Raw genomic sequence first — 26,295 nt, forward strand, 5'->3', positions numbered from 1 at the left:
TGACCAGACCAGGTTGAGCTTTGTTTTTTTTGTTTTTTTTTTAAGTAGCTCTTTCCTTTACTTCTGGCTAAATATGTAGTTACTGTGTTTTGGTTTTCTGTGGGAGCACATTGTATATCAGTGTATTAGCATTTTACCATTCGATGAATTTGGAGATTGCTATCCGTCCTGATGGAGGCCGCAGTATAGCGGTCACCACAGGGACAGTGGTAGAAGCTGTGTCGGACTCTGGGGACTCCGAGGATCGATGGAGGGACTGCTGGCTGTGATCTCCTCTGCTCAGCTGAAATAATGGCAAATGACTCCGGTCTCTGTGGGAGTATTAGAGTATGTAGATAATGGCAAGGCTGCTTTTGAGCAGCTTAGACGTGCGTCAAACCGAGAAACAAGAGCATAGGCCCATAAAAAATAAAGAATTTCACACAAAATCTTAAAGTCTACAATAGATTTTTCTACGGCATATAAAAATTTAATAAGATTTAAAATGAGCTTCTTTGTCTCAGTCAATGTTTTCTTTGTAATCCCATTCTATTTACTCTTTGACTCAATAGGCAAATAGGCAAATATTGGCAGATTGGGATTTCAGTTCAACAAACATTTCTCAGGGGCAAACTGTGTGTTCACATGCAGTGTTTGCTTTTCGGTGTATTCCACAAAATCCAAAAGGAGCGACTGCAATGCCGGCAGCGATTTTCTCCTCTAGCAGAGGTGGAGCAGAGGGGAAGGATGTGAGAAACCACATGTCCCGTGTTGATGATGGGGATTCAGTTTCAAGGCACTCAAGGAAACATGGCCAGAAATGGCGCTTGCGGAAGACAGTTGGCAGCGGTTGCTATCTGGCCGTCACCATCAGAGGGTTAGAACCCTCATATGCATTTGTGCCATAATCTCAGTGTGTGTTTTTTTTTTTTTGCTGGGTGCAGACAGCTAAGTATGGTTGTTTGATAGAATGGTCATTGTGTTATTAATTATCAATTTCAACACACACATTTTAGCCTGTAGGCCTGCCCAACTTCCCTTGCCAAAAGATTTTTGTGGCCGAAAGTTGGTCTGGAGTCGCTCCAGTGGGAACTGATTATGGTCCAGCGAAGAGATGCCAGGCCAATCAAATCATTCGGACACTCTGCTTTATGTGGTGATGGACAGAAGAGTAACAGCGATGTAGTCATTCGCAGCATCTGAGCACTGTGGACTTGAATTCGTTTACAACAAAATATCTCTGATTGGCTGTTGGACTATCCAAATTGCGCGAGGAGGATATTCTGTTAACAATTGAGCTGGGCTACACCAGGCTAAAAATATTTAGGATTTGACAGACAATTTCTACATTTAAATTACCTATATATTTAAATTCCAACTTAACCGCTTACATGGCTGTTAAATAAAATGATCCGATAATATATAGGTCACCCCCCAAATCCTGAATCAGATAATAACTTTCAAAGTGTCTTGGCCCACTGTGGAGCTCTGAATCTGCTGCAAATATAGCAGAAGAAGAAGCAGAAGAAGACATTTTTTTTCCACACTTAACACTGAATTAATTCAACAGGAGTTCACAATTAAGATGGACCAAGATGGGTGAATGTTGTCAACGGTCCTGCGCCCATCTATTCTGGCTTTGTTCTTCTTTTTAAACACACATTTGAACACAAAACACAATCCTGGAGTGTGTACTTAGTCCAACCAGAGGGAAACAGTGGGATCAAACACTTTCATGGTCATTAGGCGCCAATATTTCACCACTGAATGGATTCTCAAAGGTTTACACCAGCTCTCTCAATTGAACATTCCTTCCAGTTGTGTTCTGATTGAGGTGGAATCACTGTAAACACGGCTTCATTTTGAACCCGGATAATGGTACATGTTGAGTTGAGAAGGTACACATAATCTCATTCAGTCTTGTGAATTATGTCACATAGAGGACAGGAGTGGTTAACATACTCACAGTGGTGTCCTCAATAACCTTCTGTCACTGCCTGCAGACAGTCCTTCATAAAGACAATGGAAAGTGCAAATCACCCCGAGAGTGATCAGACTGTCTGTGCATTGTGCGCATACAAGTGTCTGTATGCGTGGGTCCATTAGGTGAGAGCAGCATATGTCACAGAGCTCGGTCAGACGGGCTTCTGTCTCAGTGGGAGGACACGCATTATACAGCTGGCATTCACGGGACACACGCACGAGCCACGGGGAAAAAGAAAAGGAAAGCCGTCCTTCATGGTTAACCTGGTTACAAGACGGGATTATTTTCTTTGGATAATGAGTAGTGAATTAGGGTGCTGGATGAAATTGGGGCCATTTAGCAACAATGAAAATAGTCAGGTCTAGTCCACGGCTGCTCGTATACAATAGGAGCAGCTCAAACACAAAGCAGCAATAAAATGTACCGGATTTTTTTGTACTTGTAAAATCAGGACATTACTGAAGAAGGAACACAATTTTAAAAATGTTTAGTGAGCTGGAAACATAGTGTTTTCTCTGAGAATGTGTCTGGATGACAAGAGCCAACCGGTTAGTGTCCTAGCACCAGCCTGATGGCTCTGCAGTTAAAAGGTGGATTCTATGCATTTGGTATTTGTGTTGTTTTTGCAGACATATGCCGCCCTGAGTCACTTCCCAGCAGATCACTGTGACTTGAAACACTAATTAGCAAAATATCTGATTTTAAGTAATAAATGCAATCTTTAAACGCGAGTGTTTTATGTCTGTGAAGGTTTTCAGTCATCCAGGTCATGGTATATCCAAAAAAAGTTTTTTTTTTAAAAAAAAAGGCAACCGGATTCTACAAACTCTACAAGTCCAGTTGCCTTTTTTGGAACCTTTTTTGGATGTGAGTTTTTTAATTTCCTAAAATTATTATCTCTTTTTCAAAGTAAATAACATTGACCATCTTGTGACAATACAATGTTCTGCTAGGAAACTTTTGGACCTGGCATTCATGTGGATGTTACTTAGACATGTAGCACCCACCTAGACCAGACTAGGCACCCCCACCCCATATCAATGAAATGGCAGCAGCCATCCCCAGCAGGATGCAGCCTGACACAGACACAAACACAAAAACGGTTTAGGAACAACTAAAAAAAAACATGAAGAACAGCACAAGGTGTTGACCTGGCCTCCAAATTCACTAGATCCCGAACTGATCAAGTATCTGTGGGATGATCCACAGAGGCCCCTCCCCTCAACCCATAGGACCCAAAGGCCCCCACTAACAACATTCTGTTGCCAGACACCACAGGACACCCTCAGAAGGCCCATGTCCATTCTCTGATGAGTCACAACTGTTTTGGAGGAACAAGGGAGACCTACTCAACTATCCAACTAATTCACACAAGCGCTCACATATTCACACATCTATCTATCTATCTATCTATCTATCTATCTATCTATCTATCTATCTATCTATCTGGTCTCCATATGTGTAGGTCCCATTAAGGGCCAATGGGATGAAGGCCTCAAGGGGCCAGCTAAATGAAGAGGGTGATCAGTCTCTTGCTACTTGCTGCTGTCAGGACCAGAGCCAGGGGGAAGAAATGAGGCAAGCAGAGGGGAGGACAGTAATTTGGGGGGTGTGGGCAATATGCGAGCTGTAGTGTGGACATGGGGATGACACTGAATAGGCACTATTGAGTACTGAGTGATACCTGGAGCTGTAATAACCTCAGAGCCTCTGGAAGGTGATGCGAGGCCACCGATGAGAACTACCTGAGGGGAAACAAACAGGATTTGCGTTTTGGGAACGGCCGAGCGTCCTGCTTTGCCCTCAGAAGAAACGAATCGTCCAATATCCCGACATGACTGGATTTCAAAGTTTCCATCAAACATTTCAACACATAATGATGACAGCTAGGCAAATGCATTAGGCACGTAATCCTGTTTGACATCAGGGGTCAAAGGTGGCTCTAATCTCGTGGTATGAGATGCAAGAGGGAGGTCTTAATCCCTGCTCCAACCATGCATGATTAATTTTTACTCAACATACCCCACTTTTTGTCTTCTGTCACATAAATATGGGCTAATATGCAACATGTTTTGCATTGCACCGTAATGAGAAAAACACTGTCAGATGGAACTGTAAAGGGTCAAATGAATTAATAATAATGAGGGGGAAAGAAAGACCTCTTATTTAAATTTGACAGATTCCCAAACGGTGCAAAAATCACCTTAAATCCATGACAAAGCCTTTTTTTATTTTTTTATTTACTGTAATCAAGCGAAGGCCCAAAGATACAGACAATGTACAATTATTCCAGCAAATCCATAAGAGAGGTGTTTAGGACTGTTAGCCACGAAATGCTTGCAAAACGAAACAGGTCTTAAAACAATGATTCACCCGTTAGGAGAGAGGAGAAAGTCTTAGAGGCTTAAAACGAGCTTGTAAATTTGATTAAAAAAACACACTTGCGGAAACACTTTCGTGAGGACAAGTCCCTGTTTCCGCGGCAGCAGGTTTTATAAAAGGTGAAACAGGAAACTGGATGGGATTACTCCCATATTGCTATACTCTCTTTCTGTCTTTAATCCCCTTGTAGAGAGTATCCCTGTACAAACCGTGGATAACAGATTTATCTGGGATAACATCCATGCCGTTGCAGAGTCACCCCTCCACTCAGAGGCCGAGGGGAGCAATAATCCGTCTCTCTTTACAACAGGGGATGTTAAACAATGCTAGCAGATGTGTCTGGAAGCCTGCGGAAATGAGGACAGGCTTTCCAGCAGGTAGTCTTAATCTCTTTTTTTCTGCCCTGATCTATCTCTGTCTCTCCTACGCACTCATACGCTTTATCTCTGCCCTCTCTCCCTCTCTGAGTGCAGGGACATTAACCTGTTGTCTCTAGCGGTTAGAGTCCAGTAGTCAGACTTGGTTGGATGCTATCAGAAAGAGAGCGAGAGAGAGAGAGAGAGAGAGAGAGAGAGGGAGAGAGAGAGAGAGAGTGTTGGTGAGCATCCATGCATGTGCGTAGCATTGCTCTGACCTGTGTAATAATGCATTTTAATGGCAGAAAACTGGACGGACAGATACGCCACACCACTGGTTCTCCTTGTAAGAAAAAAAAAAAAGTAGAATCAATATGGAATGTGAGGTGTTCATGCTTCAGCTGGCTGCAGACGGGTCAATACCAAAAAATGCATTGGGACCCAGAGAGAGGCTCTTTGCAATTACAATTCATTATTATTCCATTAGGATCCATAGAGGAACACTTGTGTCGATGCAGGGAGAGCCGTGCAGCACCTGCAGGCTTGTTCCGGCCACTGAACCAACTGTAAACGCTGTCCGTCCTTCCATGCAGAAAAGGCCTTCATCCCCTTCAACTGTGTTAATCTTCTAACTTAAATGGGTTAAAGGGTGTGGCTCCGCTGATTAGCCCGACTCTTCTGCACCACGGAGACGCAGCCATGCTGATAGTGGCACTGGCACCGGCAGCAGGGCATTAGGGCAGATTAGGGTTGGCCTAGAAAGCCTGTTAAACCGCCCTGACTCCGCCGGAACTCTGGAGGAGGCAGGAAAACCCTCAACCACCGAGAAAGACATTCAAGTTAAGATGTAGTAAACAGGTCAGCCTAATACCCCATTCACACCGGTTGTTAACATGGTAATGATATCTGAGCTGGGACGTCCTACAAAGTGTGGTTTAAATGGAGATAAAATGAGAACAAGACTTTTGAATGTCTCACCTCTGACAAGAGATATACTGTTTGTAGAAATGGTGTGATAAATTTAGTTAAATCTTAAATCATAAATCTTAAATTAGTCTTAAATTAAATTACTGTCATAACCTATTTAATATGTATTTACCAGTTCAGAGACATAAACATTTGTTTTCAGTCCATCTTTGTCTGAACAAGTACAGAAAAGTACTTTTTTTTCTTCTGACTAGAATCAAAATAAGGAAAACATACAGTCAAACCAAGATTTTTTAAAAAAGGACGTGCTTAGTAAATTGCCATGAATCAATATGTAGTGTGAAATGTTTTATTTGATTTTGTTTGAGCAATTTGTTAAAAAAACAAAAATAAAGAAGCAAATTTTTTGCACTATTATTGCACGTGTCAGGCTTCGCCGGGTTAAAAAACAGTGTACTATTGTCTCGCTGGACCTCATTTACCCCTGAATGAGATCCAAACACAAAGAAAAATTGCAAATGAGCGTCTGGAGATCTGACCCCAATGTGTTCTTCATGCATTTGTTTGTAAGAACATGTGTTCATGTTCCTAGCGTTCTCCTCCCTCGCAACGCTGTCTGCCTTCCCGATGTTTCTCCAGCAACTCGCCGTCCTTTCCATGTCCTTGTTTTCGAGACAACTGTCGTGTTGCACTTAACCTGATCCGTACTTTCCACAACTGCTTGTTCAGTCAGATTTCTCTGAAGCCGGTATTTTTTTAATTTCGGCACCTAAAACCTTTATTTCGACTGATTTTTTAAATTACCTTTCGTGCTGATGATTCAACCAGACACTTAACTGACCAGAGCAGTGGCACTGAATGGAGTACTGAAATGATTTCTTCCACTCTGTGTGAAAAGCGGTAGTGCAGGTGTAGTTGGAAATGTTTAAATTGACATAGTGCTTTGGCTGTCAAAAAGTAACACTTAATTTTTTTCTGGTATTTGATGTCTTGAGATGCTGACTAGTTGGTGCCTGATATATAACATGAAGGGTGAAATCTGACTAACTTTGCCGCTTGGTACGTTCACGTCCTTTATTCTGACCTACCTACAGACTTCCTTAATTGAGTGGATCAGTGGACCGTGACCTGTATTTTATAACTACACAATAACCTCATCGCAGCTACAACATGAAGGGGTCAAGCACGTTGCTCATTAAAATCAAAACCATATACACATGAAAAGGCCTGAGGGCTCACACAAAGGAACACACACACACACACACCCTTACACACACACACACACACATAAAGCCCTCCCCAAAGCAGCATAAGTAGAGCTTATCCTTTCTTGGAGCGCTCTGATCTGATCTGGCACCTACCTCTGATCCCTGTTCACCCTATGGGTCAAACGCACACTCGCGCACACACTCGCTCACTCTTCACCGGGGCACTGCGTGGTTTCTTGGCCAGCGTGGGGATTGATGACAGGTGGACAAGGTGCTGGGCGAGCAGGAGGTGCAGCCCTCTGATCAGGGTGTGGACCTGGCAGGACTCGGCCGCCCAGCAGGTCTCCAATTCAGGAGCACAGGCAGGACATCAAGGATCTTCAATGGAACTGCAGACAATAACTGTGCTGCTACTGTATTTCTTATTCGGTTCAGTTCCAGTTAAACCTAAGGAAGTCACCTGTGTAACAGCTTAGTATCTGTTTTAAAGAAGTTTATTCCAACTGAAAAATAATCCAGATTGTACTAGCAGTAAGTCATGTTGTCATGGTGGCCATGGACAGTTTTACTACATATCACCTTTTGATACCTTTGACACCGCTGAAGCTAGCTGACATGACACATACATTTCAGCACTTGGGTGTATGTAATGCTAAATGAGACTAAACTAATTTACCTGTGCATATCATGAACAAGGCTCCATCAGCAGTACTAGACTGTGGTGACATTTAGCCATAATGGCCAAACTACTCTTGATCACATGATCAACACTGGCCAAAAAAACCCCCAAAAAACAAAAACATTTTCCCCTAATGGAAAAAGATCAACTGTAAAACTGTTAATGCATTTGTTTCTGAGTGTCACCATATATTATCAGAATTTGATTGATATGGTTCCAATACCCTTCCAATAATGGCTTATCCCATTCGTGTGTGTTCAACAGGACATCAGGTAGCTTAGCTGGTGGTTGCAAATGCCCTCTATTTTCCTGGCCCATCCATAGACGATATAAAAAATAGGCAACATGACAGCTCCCTAGAAGTCAGCCAAAATATGTTGATCACCCCCTGGTGGCTGGTTGCAGTATTGATCACAAAACCCTGCGATGTTAGCCAATTGGATGTGAGGTAAATTAAATAATCAAACACTGGTTTCTGTCATTTTACGTACTTTTTATCATGTTGATTTTTTTTTTTATTATTATAAGTCTGTTTTGGAGTAGTTAGTTTATATAACCTGGAAGCCAGCCCCAAGCTCCCAACACAATGTTTGTGAGGGAATTCTGATAAGGGGTCTGTCTGTTTAGAGTTCATTATGCACTGTGAAGATCTGCTGAGCCAGTCAAATCGTGGTGGACAGAAGAGTATCAGTGTTGTATTCATTTATGTCAGATGAGCGCTGTGGAGTGGAATTTGTTTTCAACGAAATGGCTTGGATTAGTTGCAAGACTATGCAGCTGGGTGTAGGGTTATTTATTTTTATTTTTTTTGGAAACGCGCCCCAGATTGAAATCCAAATGACGTGTTACCAGACTCATATTCTGATAATTACTGTTCTACACTAAACTGTATGAACTGATATTGCAAGACTTTAAGGGCTAGCTTAAGAAATATGCCAATGCTAATGCTATCGCTCGCAAACTAATAGCATAAAACTCATTTGCGATTTTTTAGGTGTGTCTCTGCATGAGTTTTTCTTTTTAAATTTGACTCAGTATGGTGCCATCTTGATATATTTACGGTCCTGATCATTGAACGGGCAGCACAGTCGCTCTGCCACGCAATAACTTTAGCATAAAATGATCATTAGCACATATGAAATTTGCCTTGTCACACTGTGGCAGAGAAAAGTCCAAATAATAATTCTGACTAATGGTAACATCAGTACATATGGATATCCTGTTGTTTGCCATCACAATGTGACCAAGATACAGTATATGCCATATATTACAGTGTAAATATGATTTAATTTAAAATTCAGTTTCCTAACAACAGACATCTTTTTCTTACTCATTTTGTCCAGAACTCTGATTTTGAAGTCTTAGATAATAATAAGACCCTTTTTGCTAAAGTGAATAATATTCCGCCCATTATATTTGCTTTTTTCTTTCATTCTCAATGTACCGTTACTGAGTTTTTTTTTCTGCTAACAGTTTCACAGAATCATCACAAGCTTTTTAAAATAGGTCATATCAAACCAGACTGCTATCATAAAGAGTACCACGACACATGGTGCGTGGGGCCGACTGGTTTTAAAGGGTCAGCTCTACCAAAGCCACTGAATAAAATTTGCTTTGTCTGTCTGCACGACTCACAGCCACTAAGTAGGGAAATATGCTTTTTTGGTAATTTGGGTGAGCTGACCTTGTAATAGCTCCGCAAAAACCACTTCAGCACGGCCTGTGGTGCGGTGAGATGTTAATACCGGGTCCTTAAGTTGGAAATGGATGGTGAGGTCAGCGGTCAGTGTGCGTGGTTCATTAGTTTGCGTCTGTGATTGGCTTGCAGGTATAAGGCTCTCCGCTGAGTGACTTATGGCTGTAATTTAGCCCTGATTACATATACCATTACTTTAACTCTAATTAGACTGTCACTCAGGGAAGGGATGAAGGATGCAGTCAAACTGGCTTCAAGGGATTCATATTATAGATGCAGGGCTGATGACAAATACGTTCAGATGAGCTTACGTTGCTCTAAAAAGCTGCAGAGGATTGACACAATTATACATAGACAGGAAATATAAATCACAGAAATCCAAGTCAGAAGTGTGAGGTGACTCTTGCTCCTATTTAAAATATTAAAAAAAAAACCAAACACTTCACAAAACCTCTTCATGTCATACATTGTGATGCAGAAGTGTATTAATCATCCTTGCTCTGTCCCTGTGTGGGATAATGAATCACTGCCTGGGCTCCGGCCCTGACCCCGGGGTCACGCTTTTATAGACGACCACTTCATCACGGAACAATCTGCTGGGCGACCGCAGACAAAAGACACACAACCTCACCTGATGACCTTGCCTCGTGATCCACGGAGGGAGGTTGGAGAATAAAATAAACAGCATATAATAGGATATACAATCTATGGCTGTTCATTACCACAGAGTGTCACTGAATTTGAATACGAATTTGATCCTGACCCTTGTTGTAAATGTTTGTCATGTGGAGGTGGATTAAGGAATACTTTCGGGCGACTTTGGCGGTAAGCGTTATTGAGTAACCGGGACACATAATGATTATCTTATTTCAGGGTCAGTTGAGCAGTGCATAGAGTTTTTAGTGAACTGACACTTAGCAGTTGGGTGGTTCTGGACATTTATCACTGTAGAATATTTTTAATGGTCTCATCCAGAAATACAGAAAATCCTCTTTGGGCACTAACAGCAAATATGAAGCGGTATTTTTCAAATCTGACAACTCTTTTATAAAGAAGAAAGATGCATAAATAGACCTAATTTAATTTTAGTAATTTTAGTTCTAATAAAGCAATAACTAACTGTTATAAAATAAAACAGTAAGGCGTACAAGCAAGTCTAAGCATGACAGCATAACAGATTTTTGGCAACCAATGTTTCTTTTTTGTGGTTTTCGAACAAACCGTTGCTGACAAGTCCCCGGTCCTTTGGTGGAGACAATGCTTGCTTTAGTGACTAACAGTCAGTTAATGATGACGTCACATCGTCATCATAGGAATGCGTCCTGATTTTGCTACAGCTGTAACATGGTATGCATACTGCAACCCACCCTCCGTCTATGTGTACCATATACTGTGCCCAGTATATGGTATACACAGCCTTTAAACATACTGGACTTTGAGCCAAAATGTAATTCAGTGTGGTCAGAGTGAAAGTTTGCGGAAGCTTCACCGCTGGAGTCACTGGAGCGCTGAAAGAGCTGAGGGCAGCTCAACTCTGATTTGTAGCGTTTCAGTCAGTGACAAGGGCCGGATGTCAATTTGTAGCTTCACATCACCAGCTGCCACTGAAAATGACTTGGAGTCAGTTGCTTTTTCACCTGTAGTCTGAACACACCCATTAGTCATCGTTGCCAGCATCAACAGTGTCGTCCATGATTTACTGATTTAAGGTAGTAAATTTAAGTTAATAGTCTAGCAGTGGGGGAAGCCATCTTGGAATAATGTGTGAACCTAAATTCAAATGTGGAAGGTTTTCGACTTATTCAAATTCTCCCATCGACTGCACTGTGTGAAGATGCAGTGTCAAGACCTTGGTGGTCTATCAGCTGTCGTCTCAATTGATAGAAATTGGAGATCTTCAAGGGCCTACTTGGCTCTGAGGGTGCTACTCAGTCTAATCAGGAGAAAGTAACTTCTGGTAACTGCACACTATGAAGCATTAGTAAAACATTAGTAAAGCATTAGTAAACACTTTCTTCATCATTTATAAAGCATTACTCCTACATTAATAGACATTAGTACGCACTTTATAAATGCAGCTATAAATGGTTAATTCCTCATTTGTAAGCATCTCTATAACGTGTTTAACAATGGTGTTTCATACTTTACTAATGATTAGTTCATCATTCATAAATTCAGTATTAAAGTATTTACAAACTAGTTATTAAGGAGTTATTAGTGGTCAGTAAGACAATTTACAAAGTGTAAGTAAAGCATTAATAAGTTATTTGAATGTACATTTACACATATTGTTATTATCGACACATGTACTAATGGTTACTAAGTGTGCTAATAATTGTTTATAAATGATGAATTAAGTGTTTACTAATGCTTTACTAATGCTTCATAGTGTGCAGCTATTATAAAGTGTTACCATACTTTTTACTTTACAATATGTCCAATACCTGAGTGGATCTGAATGGAAGTGAGCATGTTCATTTTCATTTTTTAAGGAAATCTTTATGTTCACTCTTAAATCATTATTTTTATTATACCACTGCTGCCTTGGATTTATGAAGACCTCTACTAAAGATAACTCATTGAGGCCCGCCTACCATATTGGCGATAGCCCTACTAAAGTGTTGATGACAATAGGAAATTAAGTTTTATTTGTTTACAACCCTGCACTTCTGTTTCTAGATATTCACAGGATGTGGACTGAAGTGTTAATCTACCCAGTCAGATGGCAACTGATCAATAAAGCCCCAGTAAAACAAGAAACAGTATAGAGCACCTAATACGTCGCAATTTTATCAGAGTTTTTACTCAGTTTGGGATAAAAAGTACAAAATCATAGCTTGAAAATTACTTTTTTTTTGCAACATAATAGTGTACCTGCTATGTTAATCTTATCATCTATATGGTGACTGTCTCTATAACAAATAGAAGAACAGACAGTTAAGTAAGACAAAGTTTTATCTTTTAAAAAAAATGGACGGCACATCTTTTTTAGTGATTGCAGGACAATGTAGTGGTTTTATGGCAACGGGTCACATCTGCTACGGGATAATGACGGGGGTAAGCCAAATGGAACATGAAGTATGTGCGTATGTTTGTCTGTAATTGAGTGTATGTGTGCGCCTGTGCACGTGTGGTCGGGAGGGGGGAACTAATGAGTCTCCTATGAGCCATTATCCCTACCTTAGCTTTGCACTCTGCAATAATAAAAGCTAACATTGCAGAGCTCCCTACCAGGAGATTGCAACACAACACGCGCCTCTGCTAATGCAAGCGATAAAGCATTGGTTTATGATGGGCAACCCTTCTTTTGAGTCAAAGTCAGTAAACGTGATTGTTTCTGTAAAAGTGTCTGTCATTTGTTTAAACAGTAGGGGTCTTGATTTTTAGAGAATAAAGTCAGAGCACTGCATCTCAGGCTAAAGTCTGAAGACATTTCTGAATGACTGCTGAACATGGGGTCAATACAGATTGTCGGTTGGGCTCTGGGTCAGCTGACTATTGGCAGCTGCACTACATAGTCTAATGCTGTCTGGCCACTAAGCCAATTATACCATAGGTCATAGTAGTGCACAGTGTCAGTGTGATAAACCCAAATCCAAATGGCACGAACACTTGTTTACTTACTGTTAGTTCCACAGATCGTATCAGTTTTACTGGAACGTAAGTGTTTGTGCGGTTACATATTACATAAAATATATTAGACGTGTGCACAGAGTTGCAAAGGATCCAACATGATATGTGGCACAATCTTAATCAGTCAATCACATACACTAGAGGAGTGATAATGGCACATGTGAGGTGGTCTGAGCACTCCACCCATTTTGTCCCCCCAATAAATAATATTGGAATTAAATGTGCCTCAGGCCAGAGCCTCCAATCTAAGGTATCTAAGGAGAGAGAGAAAGAGAGAGAGAGAGAGAGAGAGAGAGAGAGAGAGAAAGAGAGAGAGAGAGAGAGAGAGAGAGAGATGCTTCCCTGTGGGCTGAGTCGTGGTGTAGATGCGCAGAGTATTCCCGTGGAGTGAAAACAGGGACATATTTCTCGCAGCAGTGCAGATATTAGAGCTTTGTTTTTACCCCCGGGGTTGCCAGAGTGGCCAAGTAAGTGGGTGCACATCCTTGATGTCACGCAAAACCCTGTTCCACTGTTAGCTGTTGGTTTGGGGCGGAGTGGGGATGCTCAGTGCGCTCGGGACGCACAGCATGAAGGAGGAGGGAAGCAGCGGAGCGCACTAGCAGAGACTTTCCAAGAGTTAGCGGCATGTTAACGGCGCAAGGATGTGAGCTGAACTCGTGGTAGAATGGCCCCTTATCTTGCATGGATCTCTGAGGGATGGCGGCTTTTCACCACTACCACCACTACAACCATCACCACCACCACCAGCATCCGAGCGCGGACCTGCGGCGCCTCTTCCACCGGCTCACCATCGCGTCCTCTCTGAGCATCCTCTGCTTCTCCCTGGTCTACCTCTTCACTGGATGCTGCGATTCGGATTTGATAGAAAACGCTGACACCAAGTCCCACGCGGGCGAATTCCTCGTGTCGGGGTCGGGATGGCCGTTCGAGAGGAACGGAACCGGCGCTGCCAAGGAGGGCGCCGCCGCGTTTGGAGAAGGCGCGCTCGGCAGCGGTCATCCCGGGCTGGAGTCGAACAGCTCGGGGAAAGAGTGGACAGCCACTCGGCGGCTACCCCAGGCTCTGATAATAGGGGTTAAAAAGGGAGGCACCAGGGCTCTGCTGGAGTTTCTACGGCTCCATCCGGACATCCGTGCCCTGGGGTCCGAGCCGCACTTCTTTGACCGGCATTACGCACGGGGATTGGACTGGTACAGGTACGCACAGATTACGCAAGCAATATAATTTATCAGAGTCATTTAATTTGCAACCGAGTGCTCAGAAATGGTTTCTTTTTGCCTTTTCTTTTATTTTACAAACTTCACAGACTGTATTTAAATGAGAATATGTTTTACTGTGACTGTAACATTTCAAATATATATATTTTTAAAAAATCTGAATTCTTTGGCAGTTTTTAACTTTAAGAAACTGCCTCTCAGTTCTCCTTAGAGATGACTCCTCTCATCATTCAAATATAAACTTGCAAGTAGGAAGTTTGTGTATTGAATACGTCGGAGAGCCAATTAGGAGACTCCAACTTCCTCCTGAAGAAACGAATCTCTCTGTGTTGTTTGCATACCCTAACATATCCACAGCTATTCCGTCGAGCTTTAGGTGACAGTCAAAGAGACTTTGCCATCTGGCTATGCCGATCTGTGCACGCGTGTGCGCCTGCAGTGCTTGCTTTGCGTGTGTGCATGTGTGTGTGTGTACAGTATGGAGAGACAGAGAGGCCTCATTGGATGAGTTGTCACAGACCGGCAGAGTAATCATCTCTGGAGCCAGAGCCAGATGTTACTGTTGTCATGTGGCTCTGTTCTCGGCCTGTTCTATGAAAACTTGGAAATACTCAGAATATACACACACACACACCACACACACACAAACAAACACACACGCATGCATGAGGTTGAGGGAGCACATTTCTGATTCAATCCTCTCAGAGTTTCTTTATTCTGCTTAATTTATTAATTTGTGCCTTCTGTAAGTACGTCCACCTACGAACCGCTCCAAATATGACGGATTAAAGATGCATCCAAATCTGCACTGTGTGGCGTGCCGTTAACCAGCTTACAGTATATTACTGGGGCTCAATGGTGGCATTGGCTCAGCTCTGGGAGCCTGTTTGGCATGTCAGCAGCAATTTAACCTATGACAGAGATAAAGTGATGGGATAAATATCTGCTCCCTAGCCACACGCACAGACAGAGAAAAACACCACCTCGTCAGAGCTGTGGGGTATAAAAAGAGCAAGGAAATTCCAAAAATCTGGACTTACTGGAAAAGCCACCATGGACTCTACTGTCTGCCAGCACGTCTGCTGTGTGTGTGCGTGCATGCGTGCATGTGTGTCGCGCCAGGTGATGTATATGTGACGCCAGACTGTCACATCTTCCCATCGGGCCAGATGGGGCTCGCTGCGTGTCGAGCTACTTGACATCACTGTCAGCTCAGTCAATTGACCTCTGACTCCAGGTCACTTTACTCTGGAAGTTAATGATGTGTTCATACCAGTCCATAACAAACAGCACACACCCAGAGCACACAGACTGAGAAAGGACAAGTGGCTCAGTAGGTAGAGCCGAGTTGTTCATGAACCACAAGGTTTGCAGTTTGATACCAGTGAGTGGACAACCTGATGATGTGTCCTTGAGCAAGACGCTGAACCTTGAGTTGCTTCCAAGCGCGTGTGTGAATGGATAGATTTGCCATTGTGACTGTAAAATGCTTGGAGTACCAATAGGTGGAAAAGCGCTGTAGAAATACAAGAGCATTTAGGAATATTCTTATATTTGTTAAAATATTTATTAAGATAATAGCTTTAAAGATATCTGTGTGCTTATATATTAACAGTTAATTACATTTCATCAGTTAAAGGAACATTCACAGATGTGATTGCTGAGATCTCTCATAGCGCTACAACAAAGAGAAGGAGATTACTAAACTGACACTTTTACAAACTGCTAGCTGAGCTAATGCTAGCAACGTAATCTGTTGTTTCTATCGACTGACCTCTGCAGACCTCCATGTGGGCTGTCATTAAAGGGGCTGTAGTTTTGACAGAGTAACATAAGATGTACCTTTATTGATCCCCTGATGGGGAAATTCAGACTGACACAGCAGCTCCACGAGTACCGATACGTCAAAAGAGCAGGAACATATAATGAAATATGGGATTAACAGAAACAATACATATTCACGTGGGCTTGAATTATGCGTATACATGTTCATGTGCAATATCTGATTATTACTTGTGAGTGATGTGCGGCAGTGAGTCTCTATGAAGCCCTACTCAAGAAATTACAACACAGTAGAAAACAAGGTCAAGTTTTGTGAGACAGAAATGTGAAAGTCACTGCAACAAGCTCGTAACCAGACTCATATTCTGATAACAATAACACGCCATCTGGATTTCATTATGGGGGCATGTTTCAGCCTTTACAGAGAAAAAGATAAAACTCTGCACGGATAATCCTAAAACTGGATAGTCCTACGAACAATCGTAGCTTTTTTTTTATTTTTGTAAACAAACTGAACCCCACTGCGCTCAGATAAGATGAACGACTACATCACTGTTACTCTTCCATCAATCACGTCTTAAAGCCCGCGAAGATGATTTGATTGGCCCGACAGATCTTTGCAGGAGCATAACAAGTCCTCAAGGAACTGATTCCAGTACTCAGGCTGGCTTTAAGGTCAACAGGGTTCCTCAAAAGTGGTTATAAATCTAATAAACTCAATATTTGGACTTCAAACCATTAAATAATGGATTTTATAAAAGGTGGTTTGCTTGCAAAAATTTCCTTATTTATCTTATCTTAACATTTTTGCATGGGTTAGCTTTGAATCATGATGAGAACCACTTTGTCAAGACTATAAAGAGAATGTATTTTCCATTATTAACTTTTTGTGTGTCCAAAAAAATGTTTACTCATTCCTTGATTCATAGTATCCCAAAGAGTCTCACAAAATATTAAGGATATTGAAAAGGGACCAGTTGGGGAATCATTTTGTTGCTGGACTTTTAGCTTAGCTTTGGGTTTGTCTGACTGCTCGTATTTTTTATATTTATTTCGTTTTTGGGGCCATTCCCAGATTTCAGAATTGAGTTTAGTAAGTACAGTGCAGATATTATTTATATAAATTAGGACCAATAGTATGAAGGTAATATCCAGGTTGTAATAACCCACAGTCCTTTCAGTCCCTCAAACGCGGGGTCAGCTGTAGTGCTTACAGAGTCAACATGACATTTCCGTGTAGATGCTTTTCCTTTCAAACCCTATCACTTTAAATTAAAGAGGATGGGTTACAGTGTATCTTCCTCAGAATCACTCTTCCTCTATTCAAGAGTAAAATAACATTTAGCCCCAGCAGGGCAATTGAGATCAGAGCCCCCGACAAAGATCCACTAATGGCATTTGTAGCGGAGATTGGATCTGGAAGAGCGAAGCGATGAGCCCTAAGATGGACTGGAAGTTTCCTCCTTACTCTGCAGTCTGAGATCGATAGTGCTACCTCCTCGCCCTGACCTTGGGTTGACTCCAGCATTAGAGCGGTTAGCTCTGGTCAGCTCGGCTTCTGTTACAATTAGCAGGAAGCTTTATCCTACGCTGGCATAACCACCCCTCCCTCGCTCGCATAGGCACACAGGGGTCATGTTACACACAGCTTTTTTTTTTTTCTCAGCACAGCTCTGGAGGAATCCATTAAAATTGCTCAGCTGGAAATTCACATCTCACTCGTGATGGGTTCTTGCTGAAAGACAGCATGACAGGTGAATGGAGGGAAAAAAAAGGAGAAAGATAAAATGGAGGGAGAAAGAAAAGGGAGATAAGGCGCTGGCGAGCTGGAGGTTAAAGGTGAAGTCAGTGTTACCACAACCTCACACATCTCCGCTGACCTTTGCTTCAACCCGGGGGACAGTCATCAGAGCTGTGTGTGTTTGTGTGTGTGAAGGTTCTGTCACAGTCAGGAGACCGTTTTGTCCTCCAGACAGCCAGGCTGGTTGTATTTTGTTCTTGAGGCACGGCGAGATTTATCAATACATTATTGACTCTGAATTACTGGCACAGCTTTAACCTGAGAGGTTGCATTGTCAGTTATTTCCAAGAAGTCACCAAAAAATGAATAAATTATTAAAAAATCATAGCGAATGCAACCCATTTCAAAAGAAGCAAGAAAGAGCTTCAAGATTGGACGATGACTTGCGGCCGATGTGTAGATTGCTGTCATACTGTATGCTAATGTAAAGCATTAATGACGAATAAGTATGACAAATAAGCAATGAATTAAGTTATTGTCCTGCCTAAGTCTTTGAATTTAATATTCATTTCACCTTCGTCTTTGTTGCAAAGGCATTTGCTAAAAGCATTAGCCAAGGGCTCCTCATTAGCTTGGGAGTCATGCAGCTGCTGTTTTCTTCTAGCCTGATGTAGCCAGACTCAATTGTTATCACAATAAGACTCTGGCGAGACACTATTTAGATTTCATTATGGGACAGAGAAAAAAAAAATACCACTGCATACCATTGGATAGTCCATTAACCAGTGAGAGCAATGATGTGACGTTACACAATTAAGACATTCTCGACAAATGTTAATGGTTCATCCTTCAAAGACAGCAGACCCAACCCAACGACACACAGGTAACGAGTTTGACTTCCTCGCTGTTACTCTTCTGTCCATCACAGCAGAAGGACGATTTGATAGGGCAGGTGGATCATATTGAATTCTCATCAGAGTGGTTCCAGATCGACTTTCTGCCACTGAAAAAAAATATATAGACGAGGAAGTTGGTCCGGTTTAGCTAGCTGGCTAGTTTTCTACCACCTCCTAGTGGTGTGTGTTGCTTTGAACTATTTATACCTCTTTTTAGATGTGGTCCAAGCCTCCGTACCCTTAAGTACCACTCTACAGAGTCTTAGCAAATGATTTAATCAGCTGGTAAGAGGAGTATTGCCAAGCTACCAAACTCATATATCATAGGCATGTAGAAATAAATTCCCAAACTTTCAGCGTGTATGGATAACGTCATGAAAAAGTTGCTTTGTCAAAGGCATCGGAAAGGTTTCCTAGTCTGTCTCTTGGAGCTTTAATTCGTTTGAATTCATTTTGAGACATCATTCCTCTCAGGACAGACACTGACAAGAGCTTAGAGCCAAAATGACTCTCTTTACAGAGTCAGCCGCTCCGATGGCACCGGTTCATTTGCAATTCATATTGAACTCGTTAAGGGAGGCTTTTAAATTCATACCCATACATCCGTGGCTTTGTCCTGCAATGACACAGCACATGGTGCTACTTGTGTTTTTGTGCTGGTACAATGGAATATAATTGCCATGCAAATCGCAGAAGAATGGCTGCCAAAACATTTGATGTTCAGCAGGATTCAGTGGGCGGGAATTAGCGACGAACATGAGAGACAGATTTCGTGATGAACCAGATTTGTTGACCATGTTTGTTCATATTTTACATTTTTGGTATTTTTTGTGCTGGGAACCTTTGCGCCTATGTGTGAAGTAATTAAAGCTATAGAACCAGTTTGATTTTGGCAGCTGCATTGGGGTTTGTTTGTAACTGGGGTTCAGGTGTGGTCTGTCCTGTTCCCTGTACTGTACTGGAGGAGATCACCATAAGGCCCAGACGGGTGGGGCGATCTGGCCCTCATTATGGTTCTCCCCCGGGGCTTGGAAAGCAAAGGCGGGGGTTCTGGGGCCCCTCTATGATGGATGTCTCCTGGAAGTGGACAGGGCACAGTCACAATGGACCGATCCCTTAATGGTCCCCCATTCAGAGGAAATGGATGAGTAGTCCCCCAATAACACAACCATGCATACATACAAACACAAATACGCACCCAGAACTCATATTTGATGCATATATGGGCAGTCAGGTGTGTATAATGAACACAGTCCATATACTGACGCTTCTTGATTGGCTATTGTTTCCTTCTTGGATCAAACCTCAAAGATAGACCAGGTTTTACATCTTTGATCATGCACACCCTCAAATCCCCCAGACTGCATATTTTCCCGAGGTACATGTGATGAACGCCGCAATTGCTTCACACACACACAAGAAACAACACACATCACCTGACACAGCATGCTACTGATGGGGATCCAGAGGGTCCTGGCTCCCCCAGTCTCCACCTGCCACTCTCAGCCCCAGCTGAGACCCAGTGCTGTATTACCATTCCCAGTCCGTCCCTTCGCATTTAAACCAACTACCCTTCATAACACACTGCTGACACACGTAATCCCCACTGCTCCTGGCTGTACACCATCCACACCCACCCATACGTAGTTAGCCTGAGCCCCCATAGGATCAATAGCCAGTGGCCTTGGCTGGCCTGAGGTAATTCACCAGGGAGGTGTGCTGAAATATTGGAAAATGGCTGACAAAAGAGAGGTTCCTCAAAGGCAAACAGAGGCTTATTATAAGCTGCTGGATAATCCCTGTGTTCAACATACTGGATGTTTGATCTTGCACTCAATACTAAATGAGCAGTATAAGTATGTTGCTAAAACAGGGATTTTAAACTGCCAATTAATTCTGTTTTTTTTTTTTTGTTTTTTTTGGGTTGATTTCCTCTTTAGTCTCCAGTCAGTTCTATTCACCTGCCAATGTTTTGCTCTAACTCGCCAGAGGTCAATGCTCTCCCCTTACACCCTTAGCAGTTGGGGTTAGTTACGGAAAATGCCTGGGGAACAGTTTGAGGGGATTTGCTCAAGTCACCTCACACATGGAGCAGTGTCCTGTTCCAAAGTAGAGCTCCTTCCAAAATGCACCTTTGCCCAATGTGTGACTCAAACCCACAAAGCTGGCATTAAGAGTCTCATCCCCTAACGACTACAAGTAGCTAGTAGTTGCTAGTCGTTAATATTGCTAAGCTAAGCCAGGAGCTCAAAGCAAGGTTTCAGCGCACAAATGAATATATATATAAATATGTTATACACATTTCATTTACTTACTTTTAAAGATGTTGTTCAGATGCGAAGTGACGTAGTGACCATCGGGTAACGACATGGTGTAGCTTTGGAGTTGCATTTCCCAGCAGTCCATTGTCACAAAGCACCTAGGCACCTGATTGGTCAATTCTTGGATGCAGGCTGGATGGTGATTGGCCGCCACATCCAATATTAACCAAGACTGACCTAGACTAACAAATGGCAGGAGGCGCCAAGGCCGGAATTTATGCTCAGCTAACTTTGGCGTTAGCTCGCTAGTCACAACATTCAAAACACAAACTTAACTCACCAAAAAAATCAAAATCAGACCTGTCAATCATGATTGCACACAGTCTTTCACTGACAACAAATTATTAATCAAACATTTAAAAGAAAACATGTGGTAACAATTTATTTCAGGCATACTTTTCAGTTAAGCTCATGTCCATCCATTAACATGGTCGTGAAGTGACTTGCGGTTACAAGGTATAAAGTACACTACACTTCATATTCTGGGTAGAAGACGTTCTAGAGATGAACGACCAAAATATGACACTACAGGGACGGATAAGCTATGTAGTCGAGATGACAAAAATAAAACTGCTCATGGCTCATTGTGCTGAAAATATTTTGTTCATCTAACCAAATTACATTTTTTGTCTGTGCTTACTGTGGCAGCTGCAGCGAAACTCAACCAATGGCACATGTTTCTGATTCTGAGAAAAGGCATAAAATGAAAGTGAAGCTACAGACGCAGCACATGGGAGTTTTCTATGCCAAAAGTATGCCATATTTAGTTATCAGAAAAACTAACAGCCTTTTTGTCTGTCAATTAGAGTGTCTGTGCTAACCTCATAAAAGAAGCATATTTATAAAAGATCTTTTCTTTTGATGGTGCTCTTAGGGGCGGTAATTAGCTCTTTGTGCTTAGGTAATGGTATGGGGCTCTTGGCCTCGGAGGCTATTCACAGACAGATTGCTAATGGAGGCACTGTTTGTATCCCTCCCATCATTCCTTCATCAGTCACCCACCCCTTTCGTTTAAAACAGCAAATGTTCTTAGATACACACACACTTCTTTAAAGCGTCTGGTAAAAAAAAAAAAAAAAAAAATCCACCACACCCACCTCTTACATCTTCACAGTGTTTGTGTGCATATGCGTGTGTGATTCTTTTCTTTAAATGTGTATTTGACTGTGAGAAATGGGTCCACTGGGAGACTAGCAGCATGATAGCAAATGCTTGTCTAATGAGTGAATAATGAGCGTACGTATGCGTTTTTACGCGCGCGTTTGTACGTGTGTGTGTGTGTGTGGCCTTGCGCACGTGCTTCCGCGCCCGCGTGTTTGTGTGTAACAGACTGCGTGGCTCCTCCTGCTCAGGGTACTGGAGTTAAAAGGGAAGTCTTCAGGCTAAGTGGTGGCGAGCACTGCCTCACACTGATCAGATCAAATGAAATCACCGTGCGTGTGTGTGTGTGTGTGTTTGTCAGGTTCGTGAAAGCGCGGGGCCCCGTTCGGATGGTGGGGGATTTATTGTGGATGTATTGACAGGAGGTCGTGTTGCAGGCACATCTGAAACCTGAGCCAATACCAAAGGACAGTGAGAGCATCCTGCCCCTCGCTTTTATCACTTGTGTGCGTTTGTTCCCTCTGGTCTCCCACTCTCTCTCTCTCTGTCCTTCTTTTATTAACGTCTCATTTAAAACTTCTTGGGAACATTTTTTTTTTTAAATTTCTCCTTTGTGGTACATTCCTAAAATAGCATTAAATAAGAGACGTAAAAAAATAAGTGCACGCCAAATTCAAAACCAGGATCCGTATGTGATTCTCGGATAGCAGCAGTGAACAGATTAAAGCTGCAGTAATAAATACTTTTATATTCACAATGGATCAAATGGCTGTGTGTAATGTAAAAAGTGTTCACAAATCCATGGAGAATTCTCATCAAACTGGGCTGAGCATCTTTCAGCACATGATATCGGTTTTACAAGCTCCTGTTTTACAGTTTTTGGTTCTGTCTCACCGCTCTCGTCAACCTTTCCAGCTGCAATACACAGATGTTTTTCAATAAAAAAAAAAACCTCACTGTGCATAACCCGCTCATCACCAAACAGCATAATCGCAAAGTCAGCAGCTGGATAGTGACCACAGTGGAATTGCTATTTAGTTATTGTTTCAAGTTATTTTTCTCAGGGGTGGTGGAGACCAAAAATAGAGACAAAAGGAAGTTAATAGAGGACTTTAAAAAAAAATGTTAAAGCAGATTTAATGTTTGGCAAATCCATTGTTAAATGCAGTATTATATTAAGGAGGTAATATATGTAAGAGGATTTGGCTGATTAAACTGTCTCATTTTAGACAAATCCATATAGTGCTACAAGGAATGCAAATACTGGAATTATGGGATATTCATAAGTGGACATGAATAAAACCCCCAAAGAATTTTAATACACAATTGACTGACCCTGTAATCTTGTATAGATTTTATTTTTAGTAGATTTAAAGTTATATTCTGGACATGCTATATCTGCTATTTGGATGTACAGTATTCAGATGGTTTTATTTGACCATTACAACAAATCATGTCCATTTTGTCACATTTTGTATAGTTTATAAAGCAATTTTAGACAACCACTGATTACTATTTACACATGAATTTCATTTCATCCTGAAAAACATGTGCTTTCTATTAGCAATTTCTATTAGCACTGTGCCTAGAACAGAAGAAGATAACATCTAAAAGTCTTTGAATAAAATATAATATTGACAATATGCAGTTGAGTCTTTAAGCTGCATCTTCAACTCGCTGTAATGCTGATTCATGGCTTTGAACGGCAACGCTGCTGAGGCTGTGTGTGTTTGGTCAGTCAGTCAGTCAGTCAGTCAGTCAGGTGTGTGTGTGGCAGGTGTGTTGGCAGATGTCTCAGAGTCCCCCAGCCGGTGCTGTGGGGCCTCTGGAGTCATTTATCTCTAAATGAGTCCCATCTGTTGGGCTTCTGTCGAGGAGGTAGAGGTGAGCAGAGCAAGACACATTCAAGGAAAGACTTGTGTGTTTATGCAGCGTTGCCGTCGCCTGCCTGCTAGACTGGATCACTGGAGATTTACTGCATGGACACTCTGATGGAGTATATGGTTGTATGAGTCTGTGTGCTTGTGGCCACTGTAGGAGACAGCATGATGGGGTAACGTCAATGTTTACCCAGTATTTCAGGAAAATATCCATATATATCCATAACCCTGTTTAGTTTAAACCCTGCATGCACCCATAGTTGCAAAGCTAAGCTAATAGCTAATTTTTCATCCTTTCGGGAAACATGGATTCATTTTGTTGGCAAGAGTTTGAAGGAAATTGACACCTTTCTTATATCGGCCTACAGTATGTTTGTTAAAAAACAAGTGGTAACCATCATGATTAGCTTAGCTTAGCATAAAAATCTGAAAGATCATGATAAAACGTGGCAATTAGAGATGGACATGTGGTTAGGCAACTGTTTTAGTTTTCTGTTAGTCTTTATGCTAAACTGGGGTATACATCGCAGTGAAGTCCTTTAAAAATTTGCACCTGTTCTTCTATGAGAATTTTATTTAGGATTTTAAGATTTAGATCCTGAGTAAAATAAAGTTCCTTTCCTGGTCCTTTATTAGGACAACAGGAGCTGGACACTTAAAAGTTCCTGGTTCTGACATGATGATAAATATATGGCTGTGATATGTCAATTTTGGCTGTTTTGAACTACTGTATGTAGAATGGACAACTGCCTTATAATTAAATATTTTTTCTACATATGTTTAATGCTGCCATCAGCCTCTCATTCTATAAATGATCTTGTCGATCTACATGTGCTTCCAGGAGTATGATGCCCAAAGCCCTGGACGGCCAGATTGTCATGGAGAAGACTCCTCGTTACTTCGTTACCGTGGAAACGCCAGCACGAGTCCACGCCATGTCTCAGGACGTGAAGCTGATTGTGGTCGTCCGTGACCCCGTGACCCGAGCCATATCTGACTACACTCAGATCATCTCCAAGACCCCCGACATCCCTCCCTTTGAGAGCCTGGCCTTCAAGAACCGCACCACAGGTACACTATGACCCTGGTGCATTGAAGGCAGCATTTGTCAACAGTCATGATTCCTTCTTTCTAATGTTTGCTGTAATTTATATGTAGATATTTATTTGACTTATATTATTACAGCTGTGTTTTAATATTCATTATCGTACAGCAACTACCACTGCCTAAGAGTTGACACCTACATCAGTAAAAATATGCTAACTGGTACATTATAGTGCCTTAAAAGCAAGTTATTAAATGTTTATATGCCCCATATAAATGCTAAATAGGGAGGTAAACGTAAATGCCTTCTATGTCAAACAGAGGCAATAATACAGAAATTATAATGCAGATCAGCGCAGCGAAAACATTAAAGGGGTAGGTTGAATTTGCTTTGCACAAAAACTGAAAGCAGAGGGAAACATTCCCTAATGTACCTTTTGACAGCCTCGCAGGCATGCGGATATACAAAAAATATATATTCTGATGTGACGAGCCAGAATATTACAAACACTCCTGCCTAATCTGCTTCTTTATGCATACTTCATGAGCAGCCAGAAAAGCTCAGCTCTGCAAGACCTATGAATGTGCCTGCTTTTGGTAGGTGACCATTGCCATTTCCAAACTGCTCCAACACAGCCATAACTACCAGACCTTATTGTTCCCCAACCAGCCCTTGTCATGCAGTGAAGCAATCAGTGGTATTCATCTTTTAGTGGTCATAATGTCTTGGCCCTTTGGCAGAGACCTAGGAGTAACTGCAGGACGAATCATTCGTGCACCAGTGGACAGTAAAGTGAATGAGAACTCACAAGGATGCAATAAAGATTTTGACAAATCACAAACCTTTCTGTATCTCCCGTCTCCAGGTCAGATTGACTCTCTGTGGAGCCCACTGTGGATAGGCATGTATGCCCAGCACATGGAGCGTTGGCTGGCCTGGTTCCCCAGGACTCAGATCCATCTGGTCAGCGGGGAGAGGCTCATCTCAGACCCGGCCGGCGAACTGGGCAAAGTCCAAGACTTTCTGGGCCTCCAGAGGATAGTCACAGACAAGCACTTCTACTTCAACAAAACAAAAGGCTTCCCCTGCCTGAAGAAGCCGGAGGGCAGCAGCAAACCCCACTGCCTGGGCAAGACCAAAGGGAGGACGCACGCCTCCATCGACCCAGAGGTGATGCAGAAGCTGAGGGACTTCTACAAGCCACATAACCAGCGCTTCTATCAGATGGCGGGACAGGACTTTGGATGGCAGTGACCCTCCGACTGTCTGGGACTAGACACTTTTGTTGGCACTGCCACGGGTGGAAGCCTGTGCGAATCTGCCGTCTGATCGAGACAGACGCAACAACTCAGAGTGCAGAAAAGAGAGCCAATTATCTGCTTCTGACCGGCAGAGCGGCATCTCACAGACTTGATAATGAAAACTGTGTCACGTTCATTCAACTCTACCAGTCAATCATCTTGTT

The 26,295-nt window shown here is 42.2% G+C and overlaps 1 protein-coding gene across 1 annotated transcript; it reads left to right on the plus strand.

The window, feature by feature from the left end:
• Positions 1-13,460: 13,460 nt before the first annotated feature.
• On the plus strand, positions 13,461-26,084 carry hs3st3l (heparan sulfate (glucosamine) 3-O-sulfotransferase 3-like; the record flags this gene model as incomplete). Its single annotated transcript, XM_084568070.1, has 3 exons — positions 13,461-14,043; positions 24,627-24,856; positions 25,696-26,084. Exons 1-3 carry the CDS (start codon positions 13,544-13,546, stop codon positions 26,082-26,084), a joined length of 1,119 nt encoding a protein of 372 aa, XP_084424196.1. The 5' UTR covers positions 13,461-13,543.
• Between the last annotated feature and the right edge of the window lie 211 nt (positions 26,085-26,295).

Source organism: Chelon labrosus (genome assembly GCF_963514085.1).
Source record: "Chelon labrosus genome assembly, chromosome: 19".
NCBI classification, from domain to species: Eukaryota; Metazoa; Chordata; class Actinopteri; order Mugiliformes; family Mugilidae; genus Chelon; species Chelon labrosus.